This window comes from Hyperolius riggenbachi, chromosome 1, assembly GCF_040937935.1.
Source record: "Hyperolius riggenbachi isolate aHypRig1 chromosome 1, aHypRig1.pri, whole genome shotgun sequence".
NCBI lineage: Eukaryota > Metazoa > Chordata > Amphibia > Anura > Hyperoliidae > Hyperolius > Hyperolius riggenbachi.
Window position 1 is genome coordinate 125,192,778 of NC_090646.1, and position 13,674 is coordinate 125,206,451.

At 42.2% G+C, this 13,674-nt stretch overlaps 1 protein-coding gene across 7 annotated transcripts in view; it reads right to left on the bottom strand.

The window, feature by feature from the left end:
* The window catches only part of ATP8A1 (ATPase phospholipid transporting 8A1), a 354,609-nt gene that overhangs the window by 31,073 nt on the left and 309,862 nt on the right, over positions 1 to 13,674 (bottom strand). For all 7 annotated transcript variants that reach the window (XM_068278517.1, XM_068278515.1, XM_068278516.1 and 4 more), the window contains one exon: positions 1,094 to 1,172. In XM_068278517.1, the coding sequence (XP_068134618.1) occupies positions 1,094 to 1,172 (79 nt within the window). The remainder of the gene's footprint in view (positions 1 to 1,093; positions 1,173 to 13,674) is intronic.

The following is a 13,674-nucleotide window of genomic DNA, read 5'->3' on the forward strand; positions in this document are numbered from 1 at the left end:
GCTTTCAGAAGAGGCCTATAAACCTGCCAGATGTGTAAAGAAAGTCTGATTTTGGAAAAAAAAAAAAAAAAAGTAACCTTATTTTAGAAAGCAATGCAATACAAATGTGATAGGAGAGTCTGAAAGATCTAATGGTAGCAGTAAAAAAAATACAATCTTTTACACAGTTAAAGAGGAACTGTAACTAGGGATTGATCATCACGATCAGTAGCAGATACTCCCCTTTTCCATGAGAACAGTAGCAGATACTCCCCTTTTCCATGAGAAATATTTACCGTTTCTAAAATAGATCATGGTGAGGAGGAGGAGGGGCTGGGGGAGGGGGGTTGGGTATGGGTGACAGGAGGTCTGTTTGGTTAATATTGAGATAAAACTCCTCCCACAGTGTGATGTCAACACCTAGGTCCTGACAGTTTGCTTTCTGTGATCCTTGTTGCATTATGTGAAATAACTATTTACAACTGCCAAGCAACTAATATCACCCTCTGTGAATAATTACCAATAACGGCCAATATGGCCAATAACATTGTTAGGGGTGTGCTTATAAATAATGTCAATCGGTGCTGTCTAATTTTTTTTCTTGTCTGCCAGTAGTAAAGATGATTAAACCATATGAATTATATGGTGAATATAAATTTCTTGATTTCTCTTCTATTTTTCAACTTCTCACTTTGCAAAAAATAAATAAAATATTACAATATAGAATGTTTCCCCCCAGAGCCGGGCCGAGGCAGGAGAGGCTCCAGCCTCAGGGCGCAGTGTAGAAGGGGGCGCACAATTCACTCAGCTGTCATTCCTAATTGTGTTTGAAGCAGAAAGAAATAAGAAAAGGGGATACATGGCAGTGACTGCAAGCCAGATAACTAGAGATTAAGGTGTTGGGGGCCCTGGTGCACCTCTGTCTAATAGCAATCAGTGTGTGATGGCTGGGGTGGGAGGGATGGAGGGGAGCACTTTGGTGTCTCAGCCTTGGGTGCTGGAGGACCTTGTCCCGGCTCTGTTTCCCCCTTCTCTACAGTTCCTCTTTATAAATGAGAATTTAGCACATGCCCTGTATTACACTTATTACTAATGTATACAGAAGTCTACTTACCATGCTGCAGGGCTTTCAATGGGAACCAAAACAGGATAACACTGTGGAAAAGGCCATTCAAGCAATGGACCCAGAAAACCTAGGAGAATACAGTGGAGAAATTCATTTGTAAGGAGCGTACTTGGTGAACCATGACATGGTCTTTATGCGAGTGCAATGACTGTGACTGTCAGGGCAGCAGTCTGAAACCTTATTACACACCAGGCAAAGATACAATGTTCCTCTACAGAGACACCAGCACAAATAAAAAGTCACCAAACAATATTCAAAAGGAAAATGGTCATTCAGGAAAGGATGTGTATGCGAGATGCCGATACAAAGGGAGCAAAATGAATTCTTGTTTTTGAATTCAAGAAATTCTGATACCTGAGGGCTGCTAAGGCAGCATCTCGTGCACTAATTTACAATGCTGGACCATTATTTTATCCCTGAGGAGCACCACGAATATTATTAATTGGCTAGGGTAACGGTAATGCCTTGGGCAAATAGCAAATCTGGCACGTGCAGTAAACTGCAATCAGCAGGAGCGTGCATATATCTTTTTGTTTTTTTCATTGCCCTGCAGTTCCAGGATGTATAGGAGACTCGGCAAATAGCAGAACGTGGCTCTAAAGCTGAAGAGCTAATTCTCCACAAACATTCCTCAATGGAATGCTCCAGCCTTGGCCAAGCAATAGAGGCCCACATCACAGGAGTGATATGCACGCATATGTCTGCTTTTATCTCCTTTCCACTACTGGTCCTTAATGTGTACCTGAGACTGGAAAGGGATAAAAAAAATTATACATTCCTGAGGTCCAGCCCCCTTTTCAAGTTGATCGCTCCCTTGCCGTCCTCCTGTGCTGCCTGTATCCTCCGCTATTCGGCTTGTAAAGCCCTTCAGTCAGAGTATGCGCAGTCTGGCTGTGCACTCCCCCATCACGCTCCTGTCACCGGGAGCATTCTGTGCCTGTGCAGAACGATCTCAGTGACCAGAGCACGTTGGAGGCATGCGAGGAAGGACAGATCTCTGAGGAAGGCCAGTGTCCAGAACGCGTGAGCGCGGACATGATTGCAGGCCTCGTGTGATTGTTCCCTCCATCCCTGGGTAAGCATTTTTGTTTTGTCGTGTGGGCAACTTTTACTGCTTCTATCCAATACCTCACAGCGGCTGTGCTGCAGAATTTACTGGACCGCCTTGGTTCTTGCATATTTATTCAGGTTAACCTTTACATGCTTTGCCTGTATTATGATTTTTTTACCCAGTAAATTTTGTATTTGAGATCTAGTGTGGCTTATATTAAGTATTTCCGCGCATTGTGTGCCTGTATATTATTTCTGTTTTTTTATGTTTTTATTATATTTGTTTCCTAATAAAGTATTTTGTCATATCAGTATTTGGGTATTCCAGTGTTTTTTTTGAGTATACTGCCATGGATGTCTGATTTCAACTAGTTTGTTTTCCGTTCATGGCGATGGATTTTTTTGGTTGCCACGTATTGCTCTATAGTCTAGTGCCATCCTCTGATTTAAATCTTACATGCACCTGTCTATGTTTAAAGTAAACACAGTCATTAAATATTACTCTTCACTGTACCGCTGAAGTAAGCCACCTCCTGTATAAGCTCTTCAGTTTGGTCACCATCTGATATGTTACACAGCACTGCAACTGACCTATTAAGACAAATTCAAAGAAAATTGAAGCAAAAGTGAAGCACTTCACCACAGCAACCAATCAGGTATTCGATTATGACTAGTTGCGAAGGGAGGCCAATTTTTCCTTGCGTCTGTCTTTAAGAAACAGCGTCAATGCGTCCATCTGGCCATTTTACTGCCTAAATGAAGCTGATTCACATAGCAATCAGTCAAATTTTCTTTTCACCCAATCTCAAACCAGATTGGTTGCTTTGGTAAACCACTTTTCTTTTGCTCCAGGTGTTTTTGCGGCAGTCTTGGAAAAGTCAGCTGCAGCTTTCTGTAAAGTAACGTCCAAACTGTTGGCCTAATTCCAGTGGTAACTTAAGGAACTATAGAGCTCACACAGTCAAATATGTGTACAGCATACTCATACATGCAAACATTTGATGTGATCCCTATGGCAACCCCTGAAACTCAGTGTATCAATTAAATGGCTCTTACACAGAGAATGGCATATGGTGAGACGCTGGACTCATGCAAGTACACACTGCTAGCGTACCCATGAGCAACAAGCACTGGAGGGCTCCTTATTGCTCCAGTTAGGTCATGTATTTTTAAGATTTTATTATTTGCACTACTTGCAGGCCCCACATGGGGGGAAAACAATCTGAATTATTATATACATGTGGGCAGCACGGTGGTGTAGTACTTAGCACTCTCGCCTTGCAGTGCTGGGTCCTCAGTTCGAATCCCAGCCAGGGCACTATCTACAAGGAGTTTGTATGTTCTCCACATGTCTGCGTGGGTTTCCTCTGGGCACTCAGTTTTCCTCCCACAACCCAAAAATATACAAATAAGTTAATTGGATTCTACCTAAATTGGCCCTAGACTGTGATACATACATAGACATATGACTATGGTAGGGATTCAACTGTGAAACCCTCTGAGGGACAGTTAAAGAGACTCTGAAGTCTCACTAAAATCAAGTTTTTATATTAAAAATGCCTAACATGATTACCCTAACTAAAACGCTGCATCCCCGTGGCTGAAATCTAACTAAATCTCCCCCCCCCCCCAAGGCACACTGCGGGGAGTGCTTCCGTGGGAGGCAGAGCTTCCAGCTGCAGCTCTGCCTCTACACACATCTATCAGCGCGTATCTCCGCCTCCGCCCACCCCTCTCAGTGAAGGAAGACAGAGGGGTGGGGGAGAGGCGGAGATACGCGCTGATAGATGCGTGTAGAGGCAGAGCTGCAGCTGGAAGCTCTGCCTCCCACGGAAGCACTCCCCGCAGTGTGCCTGGGGGGGGGGGGGGGCGATTTAGTTAGATTTCAGCCACAGGGATGTGGCGTTTTAGTTAGGGCAATCATGTTAAAGACATTTTTAATAGAAAACTTGATTTTAATGAGACTTCAGACTCTCTTAAAGTGACAAGACTATATTTACTCTGTACAGCGCTGCGCAAGATGTCAGCGCCATAATAATACTAAAAAAATAACATGTCGCAAAATGATACCTGGGTAACAACTGTTATATTCATCACGCAGAAAAAAATTAAAATACAATAAATTAAAATAAAAAATCTAAAAACATTTATATACAAAAGCTGTTCTACATTTATACACATCTAGCAGGTGAGAAAGAAAAACACAGCTAACTTGAAAAAAGATGAAATCACAACAATCACATTATTTAAAAGAATGACTGGAAATAAAAAAAGAAATATGTTAAAAATTGAATAGTCACTTCTGTCAAATGGTAGCTAACTTCTTCAGTTTCCTTTTGCCATGAAAATATGACCACACAGGATTGCTCATTATTAAGGGGGGAAAAAATCCACTTTTCTCCGAGGCCGTTCATTGTTGATTGAGCGAGTCATTGGGATTTTAGATGTGCATTAGCGCTGATCTCATTTAACGCTAAGGACCTATTAACCCCATGCTTGGCAGATGGCCCTGTAGTTGTATACGTACCGGCCGGGCCGCTCACTGCATCGTTACCTCCGTATTACATATGACAGGCAGCACAGGTGGGTGCAAGACAAATGAGCTTGTTCCTTCCCGTCCTCCTGACTGATACGAGTCACACAGTAATCCCGTCACCCCTGTGGGGCCCTTTTAACCTTTCACCCTTCTTTCCATAACAAACATCTCAAATACCTCACACTAGACATGAAATGCATCTATTCCCCAACCTATTCATTCGGCCCAGCATTAAATACAAATAATGATGGTGAAAAGGGGGTGGAATATGAAATTTCAAAATTCAGTCCAGTAAAAACAGTGTGAGGATCGCAGAGCGGTTTGCTGTATTTTTGATTAATTGCATTATTCCCCATTATCAAGCTGCTAGGCTCAAATCACATTCACATAAAATAGTTTTTCTCTCCCTCTCTTTCTCTCTCCCTCGGCCAGTGCAAGTGTTCCCCTCTGGAAGGTTCGAGGCGGAAAAGCCAAGATAAGCAATATAATACTTTAATTTTTTCAGCATAAAACCAAAGCTGAAGGCTGCCAGCTCCGAACGCCTGGCCTATAGCAAGATCTGAGCGAATTTGTTTTATGACAATAAAAGGCAGCTGAGATGTGAAAACTGCTGCCTTTGCCATGCAGTCATATATACAGAGGAAATAAAGCACATGGGTAAAAAAACATGATGAATTTATTTAGCATGATGGCAATTTATACTAATACTTCTCACAATGTGGATAAAATTAATTTTTTGGATTGGACAGGGAGGTAAAGGTTAAGTTCACAGTGACACAGTCACTGTTGTTCGCTGCAATGGTTAATGCACGCACTATGCAGAACCGCACTGCATGCACCGCTTTATGCCAATGGATTCAAACGCTGTGCTAACGCGCCAATGTGAACAGCACCATTACAATGTAATTGCATCGTGATAGCCATGCGATTATATTGTCCGACCCACTGCATCATTGTGAGCGTAGCCTTGGATTTACAGCATAATTCCCAACTTTTTGAGATGAGAAAAAGGGACACTTAAGCCACGCCCATGCCACACCCCTGGCCACGCATACCATAAAGATGTCATAAGAAACATATGTTGTTGTATAATTCAAACCATACTGGTCCTTTCTATCCTGGTTCATTTTCCTTCATAGTAACATTTTAAAATTAGTAATATATCAATTTAAAGGTTGGGAATAAAGTTTAGAGTCAAACAAACACATTTTTAGTAGAGAAATATATATATTTACATAGAAAGAGGGACAGTCCTGAAAGAGGGACAAATGAGGGTGAAAGAGGGACAGGGCTCCCAAAAAGGGACTGTCCCTCCGAAAAAGGGACAGTTGGGAGCTATGTTTACAGTGCTCAGCTGCACGCGTTAAATGTGTGAACTGCAATGGAAACTGGCCACAGAAGTTAAAGGACAGCTGTAACGAGAGGGATATGGAGGCTCCCATATATATTTCCTATTATGCAATTCCCGGTTGCCTGGCTATCCTGCTGATCCTCTCTAATACTTTTAGCCATAGACCCTGAACAAGCATGCAGGTATTTTTGACATTGTCAGATTTGTCAAAATTAGACGCATGATTGTTTCTGGTGTTATTCAGTCATTACTGCAGCCAAATAGATCAGCAGGGCTGCCAGTCAACTGGTATTGTTCAAAAGGAAATAAATATGGCAGCCTCCATATTCTTCTCAGTTCAGTTATCCATTAATATAAAGCCTGCTTAAAGGGAGTTAGAATAACATGATCAGGTACAAAGCAGTACTGTGACCAGGCCCATAGAACTGTATGGACAGTGAGCTGACATGCAGAATTATTCTGTAACACAACTGAGCACTGTGAACTGGACCTGACAGGAAATTGTTCTTCATACAGTAACTTACTCTTACAATAAGCAGTATAACCAGCTTCATAGCACTGCAATTTTCAGTTCAGATCAACTTTCTGATCTAATAATAGTGATCAGAAAGAAAAGATTGGTAATCATCAATTGTGACCATAAATCTGATAATTTCAGATAAAATCAATCTGGAGAATGGATCAAGCACTGGCAGGGAAACTGATCAATAATACATAACCCGTTTGTTCTTGAGCAGCAGCAGAGACATCCTCTAATTTCAACCAATCTGATTGCTGCCATCTGATGCACTCGAAGGGTGCACCCAACTAAGGGCATGATCAATAATAAGCCACCCTGCAGTGTTAGGGAGTCTTGGCCAAAGACTTCTTACTGAATAGGTGCTGACAACAGCAGAGCTGTGGAGTCGGTACAAAAATCTTTCGACTCCAACTCAGACTCCTCAATTTATGAAACTACGACTCCGACTCCGGGTACCCAAAATGGCTCCGACTCCTCGACGCCGATTCCTTAGTCTAATACTTAACAGGGCTGTGGATTTTGTACAAAAATCATCCGACTCTGACTCCTCAGTTTATGAAATCAATGACTCCGACTCCGGGTGCCCAAAATTGCCCCGACTCGACAGCCCTGGACAACAGCCAGGATTTAAACCCTGGTCTCACGTCAGAGCCCTTAACCAGCACAATATACAACCACTGTATGTATACAGCAGAACAATTCACATATCATTGATGAATTCCATAAAAATGTATTTGAAACGTAAAAAAAAAAAAAAAAAACTAAAACCTTGCGTAAAATTTATTATTAGGATTACTCAAAAGCCAGTAATACAAAGTATACATTTTCTAGAAAGTTCCCTATTGACCTACAAAAGTTATAAAATCCCTATCTGGACCTACAGAAGACATCATTAGTTTCTACGAAGACTTCCTTTCCCCACCCCTCAAAAGGCCACAAATGTATATGGGGAAATAATCATATAAAAATAAAAATGGGCTAGTCACATAAATAACATTGATGAAAACCAAACACTTTGCATTGTTTGCAATGTGTAGTGCAAAAATAATCAAACATAAAAGGTAGAAAATGAAAAACTTCATAAAACCGGTTTCCATCAAACTTGTGCAGCTAAAAAAAAAATAAAAACACACACACTGGAAATTTCACACAGTTCGTATTAAATTCATGAGCAAGATATTGTCTACAAAAGAAAAGGGGACGTGAAGGAGGAAATTAGAAGCTGAGGGATGTTTTTTTGACTTTTTGAACACAGTATACAGGATTTGCGTTCACGGTAAATTGTTCTACAAGGATTCTTTTACTTTTTAAATGCCTACCATGAAATCATCATTCTGAATATGCTTAAATTCCAGTTAATTCCCTTTTTTATGTAGTTGTGAAACGTGTTGTAAGGGTTTCTCTCTACATACAAAAAATAAATGATACGAAGGGCAGCACAACAACTAGCACGCTGCTCTCCGCCGCCTCATTGTTCTACGGCGGACGATAATCCATTACCGCGCAGAATGACAGATGCATAAAGCGAGGCATCCAAAAGCAAGAGGGATTTGCTTACAAAAACACATGATGATGGAACATCAGTAGCTGAGGCAATAAGGGATAAGAAAAAAAGCAAAATATACAGCTCAAGTAGATGATGTGCGTTGCACTACTTGTGCAATGTGGACTACATCAGTGACATTAAAGGGATACTTACAGAGAATCTGTATTGTTAAAATCGCACAAAAGTAAACATACCAGTGCGTTAGGGGACATCTCCTATTACCCTCTGTCACAATTTCGCAGCTCCTCGCCGCATTAAAAGTGGTTAAAAACAGTTTTAAAAAGTTTGTTTATAAACAAACAAAATGGCCACCAAAACAGGAAGTAGGTTGATGTATAGTATGTCCACACATAGAAAATACATCCATACACAAGCAGGCTGTATACACCCTTCCTTTTGAATCTCAAAAGATCATTGTGTGTTTCTTCCCCCCTGCAGTTCTCATGCACTGAAGTTTCAGGCTGCTTGTTTTTCTCCTGCAAACAGCTTTGCCCTTGTCTGTAATTCTTCAGTATGTGAAAGCCCAGCCAGCTCAGAGGATGATTTATCCAGCTTGTAAAAGATAAGAGAGAAGAGAAAAGCTGCTCTAATCTAAATAATACACAGGCAGTGTGCATAAAGGGGCCTGGAAGGGTGAGTTCATAGCAGAACCACAACACTGAAGAACTTGGCAGCCTTCCAGACACAGGTCGACAAGTCTGACAGGGGAAAGATACATTGATTTATTACAGAGACTGTGATAGCAGAAAGTGCTGCAGTAGAGCAGAACACATTAAAATAGCTTTTGGAACTAGTAGGATGATAAAAAACAGGATGCAATTTTTGTTATGGAGTCTCTAAGTCAAAAAAAACAACAACATGATTTTTACTCACCTGGGGCATCCCTCAGCCCCCTGAAGCTGTATGGTGCCCTCGCAGCCTCGCTCCGATCCTCCTGTCCCCGCCATCGGCTACTTCCGGGTTCGGCGACTGCCGCCGACAGGCTTGGAACGCGAGTGATTCTCCGCATTCCCAGACGCTATATCACCCTCTATGCTGCTATAGCATATATGTTATTTAATCATTTTTTTTTACTTCAGTATCCCTTTAATTGTAAAATTGCTATGCGCTGTGTGAGCATAGTAATTTTACCATGCTTTGTGAATATGTCCCAATGTTGCTCACGCAGACCCATCTGGGGCATGTACTGTTTCTATGGGGAGGGGAGGAGGGATGACAGGGTATCCCATGATGGCTTGTAGTGTGCAGTAAGGAGAGGAACAAGGAAGCCTGGTGGATGCTGACATTGAGGGCCCATTTCCACTATCGCGAATTCACATGCGCTTTTCGCATGCAAATTCGCATAGCAATACAAGTGAATGGGACTGTTTCCACTTGTCAGGATTCCGTTGCGTTTTTCTGTGCAGAAAAAAAATCGCATGGCAGAGCCATTAGAATTCGCATATCGCATACCGCTATGCGAATCGCATACAATGTATTTAATAGGAAATTCGCATGAGGTTTGGGTATGCACATTTTCATGCGAATTTGCATAGAAACAATGGAAAAGCACACCAGCACTGCCATGGTTAAATTCGCATACATCGTCATCCATGCCAATTTTTCATGTGAATTCGCATAGCACCGCACAAGTGGAAATGCAGCCTTAAAGGTGTAATTTAATAGCTAAGCCAAACCAGTCAGTGATGGATACTGGCTTCTTACAGTCACAGCACTCCAATTAGGAAAACAGAAACTCCCCCCCCCCCCCCCCCCCAAAAAAAAAAAAACAACAACAACAAAAAAACAAAAACAAATTGACCTTTATGGTAAGGACATATGAGGAATCAACAGTGCTGTTTGATGTACTATGTATTCAGTGCCATATAAATGAACAAACTGCTACAATAATAAAACCAGACAAAAGTCCTGCATCTTTCATACACTATCCTAAAGTAGAAAAAACAAAACAAAAACCTAAACAAAATGATATTCAAGTCATGCCAACTTACTCATCTTGTTTTTGGAAATTGGGAAATGGGGCTGTGAATTAGGCTCTGACATCACATAAGAATGAACCTTCCCGTCACCCTAACTTAGCCCACAGCAGATGCAGCCATCATAGGCTGTTATCCAGGAGGGGGTGTGGCTTCAGCTGATTCCTACCTGAACCCCACATGCACGCGGAGTAAAAGGGAAGGGTTTCGGCAAGCATGGGGGAGAACAAACTGCTGCTGAGGTGTGCGCTCAGTTCTCTGTAATTATACATGAATTGTGACTTCAGCTCCCCTTGTTTTTGGCAACTACTAATCATTTTAATACAGAGTTTTCACTGATGGTAACCAGAAAGGATATATTTTTTCACTGTATGTGCAGTTTTTATTGTAGAGGTACAGGTTTAGGTTTAAATCACATTACATGATTATACTACTGCCTATGCTTGCATGTGGCAGGTACATTGGGTGCACCGTTAGCGAGATTCATTTGTGCGCCTGTTACAAAGCCGATATGCAGCATGAGTGCAGTTCAGATATTGGATTAACAATATTTAATGGGCACAGGGGCTTGGCTGTTACCATAGTTGAGAACTGGATATTGGCAGTGGGTGGATAAGTGAACCTCCGGACTAAAAATCTACTCAGCAGCACTGAAAAGGCTTGGTGTTTCTTTAACAGTGGTTTATCGTCCCCCCGGAGATGCTGACCCATTCCTACAGGAATTCTCAGAACTTCTGGCAAAGCTAACTGTCTTATCCGAGATGGATCATCCTTGGTGACTTCAACGTCTGGGCTGATGACACTCAATCACAAAATGCAAATGAACTAATAAATCTCATGGGTGGACTAGGCTTCACACAAGTTGTAAAATCAGCTACCCACAGAGGAGGGCATACGCTAGACTTACTGTTCCACCTTGGAATGGACATTAGTAACATAACAGTAACCCCAGTGGTGTGGTCAGACCATCACATAATACAGTTTACTATTGAAAATCACCCTATCAAGCAGCTCCCTAAAGAAACAATCAAAATCCGTCCCCTGAATAAATTAATACCGGAGAGGATAACTGCCAACCTGGATTTTACAAATCTGCTCCACAGTCAAATGGACCCAAACTCTCTAGTAACCCAGTACAACAACACGATATATGAAACACTTGACAGTATTGCCCCATGGCGCACCAAATCAGCAACCAAAAAGCAGAAAGCTAATTGGTTTGACAAAACCATCATGGATCTAAAAAAGAAAGGGCGCAGACTAGAAAGACAGTGGCGTAAATCAGGGTCTGAGGAGCACAAATCTAGCCTAATTCAACACCTCAGACAATACCAACAAGCAATAACCAAGAAAAAAATCAGACTTTATCTCGCACAAATTATCTACAGCCAACAACAGAGCTGGTCAACTCTTCCACACAGTGGAATCACTCTGCAATCCTTCCTGCCTAAAAGCCCCAACCACATTCTCCAGGGAAAGGTGTGAAGAATTCTCTGCCTTCTTCACAAACAAGGTGTCTACCATCCGTGCCAGCATTACACCAACATCAATTGACCACTGGACTTTGCATCTGCCTACTACCGTACCACCATGGCAAGTCTTTGACACTGAGTGAAGAAGATTTTGGAATTCTCATTCAAAGTCTCCGCCCCACTACCTGCGACCTGGATCCTGGCCCAACTGGATCCTTAATGCAGTGCCCAGAGCTGATCAGGCCAGCACTTCACAAAATCACTCGGTGCTCCTTGCAAAGTGGACTTTTCCCAGAAGAACTAAAGAAAGCAATCATAAAACCCCTCTTGAAGAAACCATCACTAGATCCTGATTCTGTAACCAACTACAGATCTGTTGCGAACTTACCATTCCTATCAAAAGTTATCGAGAAAGTAGTCGCCAACCAGCTGGAAGCCAGGCTTACAGATAACAACATCTTTGATACTTTTCAGTCAGGATTCAGGAAAAGGCACAGCACTGAAACAGCATTAGTCCGAATAATGAATGATCTACTTACTGCAAGGGACAAGGGTGATTGCTCAATTTTGATTCTTCTTGACTTGTCTGCAGCATTTGATACTGTGGATCATGAAATACTAATCCAGCGACTGAAGAATTACTGTGGCCTAAGGGGTACTGTTCTTAGCTGGTTTCAGACCTTCCTATCTGGCAGGACACAGCAAGTATGTCTGGGCACACACTACTCTAATCCAGTGCCACTTCCCTATGGAGTTCCACAGGGTTCTGTACTATCACCATTACTCTTTGCAGTCTACATGCTCCCACTGGGCAAAATAATCCAGAACTATGGCCTAGGATACCATTGTTATGCAGATGACACACAACTGTATCTGTCCTTCAAGCCTGGCACCCAAGACCCATCAGCATCCATAAATGCGTGTCTAGTGGATTTACAAAATTGGATGAACACCAGCTGGCTGAAGCTGAACTCTGACAAAACATTGGTGTTGGTGGTAGGTGGTCCACACATGATGGATAAAGTTCTAAACGCTCACCACCTCAAACTAGCAATTGGGGGAGATACTGTACAGTATAAAGACTCTGTGCGAAACCTTGGGGTTATCCTGGATGGGAATCTAAAACTCAAACAGCAGATATCAGCTGTCGTCAAGTCTTCCTTCTTCCATCTAAGAAATATAGTGAAAATCAAACACCTTATCCCAGCTGAAGACCTACCTGCCCTGGTTCATGCATTTGTATCCTCCCGCCTAGACTACTGCAATGCCCTGTTCATCGGATCTACAGAAAAGGTTCTGCGCCCCTTACAGCTAGTACAGAATGCTGCAGCCAGACTCCTAGCCAATGCCCCCCGCAGCTCACACATCACCCCAGTACTGCAAACTCTTCACTGGTTGCCAGTAAAATGGAGAATCAATTTTAAGATCTGCCTGCTGACATTCAAGGCTCTACACCACATGGGACCCAAATACATAGCGGATCTATTGGAACTTTATGCCCCTCCACGCACCCTCCGCTCTGCCAACAAGATGAAGCTGATTATTCCCAGGATACACTTAACATTTGGTGCTCGGGCCTTTTCCTACGCAGCCCCTACTCTATGGAACTCACTTCCACAATCAGTACGAGAGGCTCCCTCTCTGGACAGCTTTAAAAAAAGGCTAAAAACTCACCTCTTTTCCCTAGCCTTTGAGACTGCATAATGCAGGGTCACAGCGCTTTGAGTCCCCAGGGAGAAAAGCGCTATATAAATATTGTTATTGTTGTTAACAGTTTCACAGCATCAGAACTTTGTTTTTCTTACCAAAGCATAATTTTTAGCTGCATTCTTAGTGAAGCTCCACCCATCAAAGAAAAAAAGCCCGGGTTTTTTTCCCCTGATGCTGTGCAGAGCATGATGGGATTTCCTATGTTGTTATTCACATTGCCTAGCAACTGGGAGAGGTGCTCAGGATACAGGACAGTTGGAACTGTGTCTCATGCTCAGTCACCTCCTTTCAACCAAAAAGATGGCTGCCATCAGGAAATCAAACGTTTGCCTGTTCTTTTAAAACAGGGTGGGTAACAGATTATATTACCTATTTTAATTAACATAACTAATGTAACTTAATGACAGT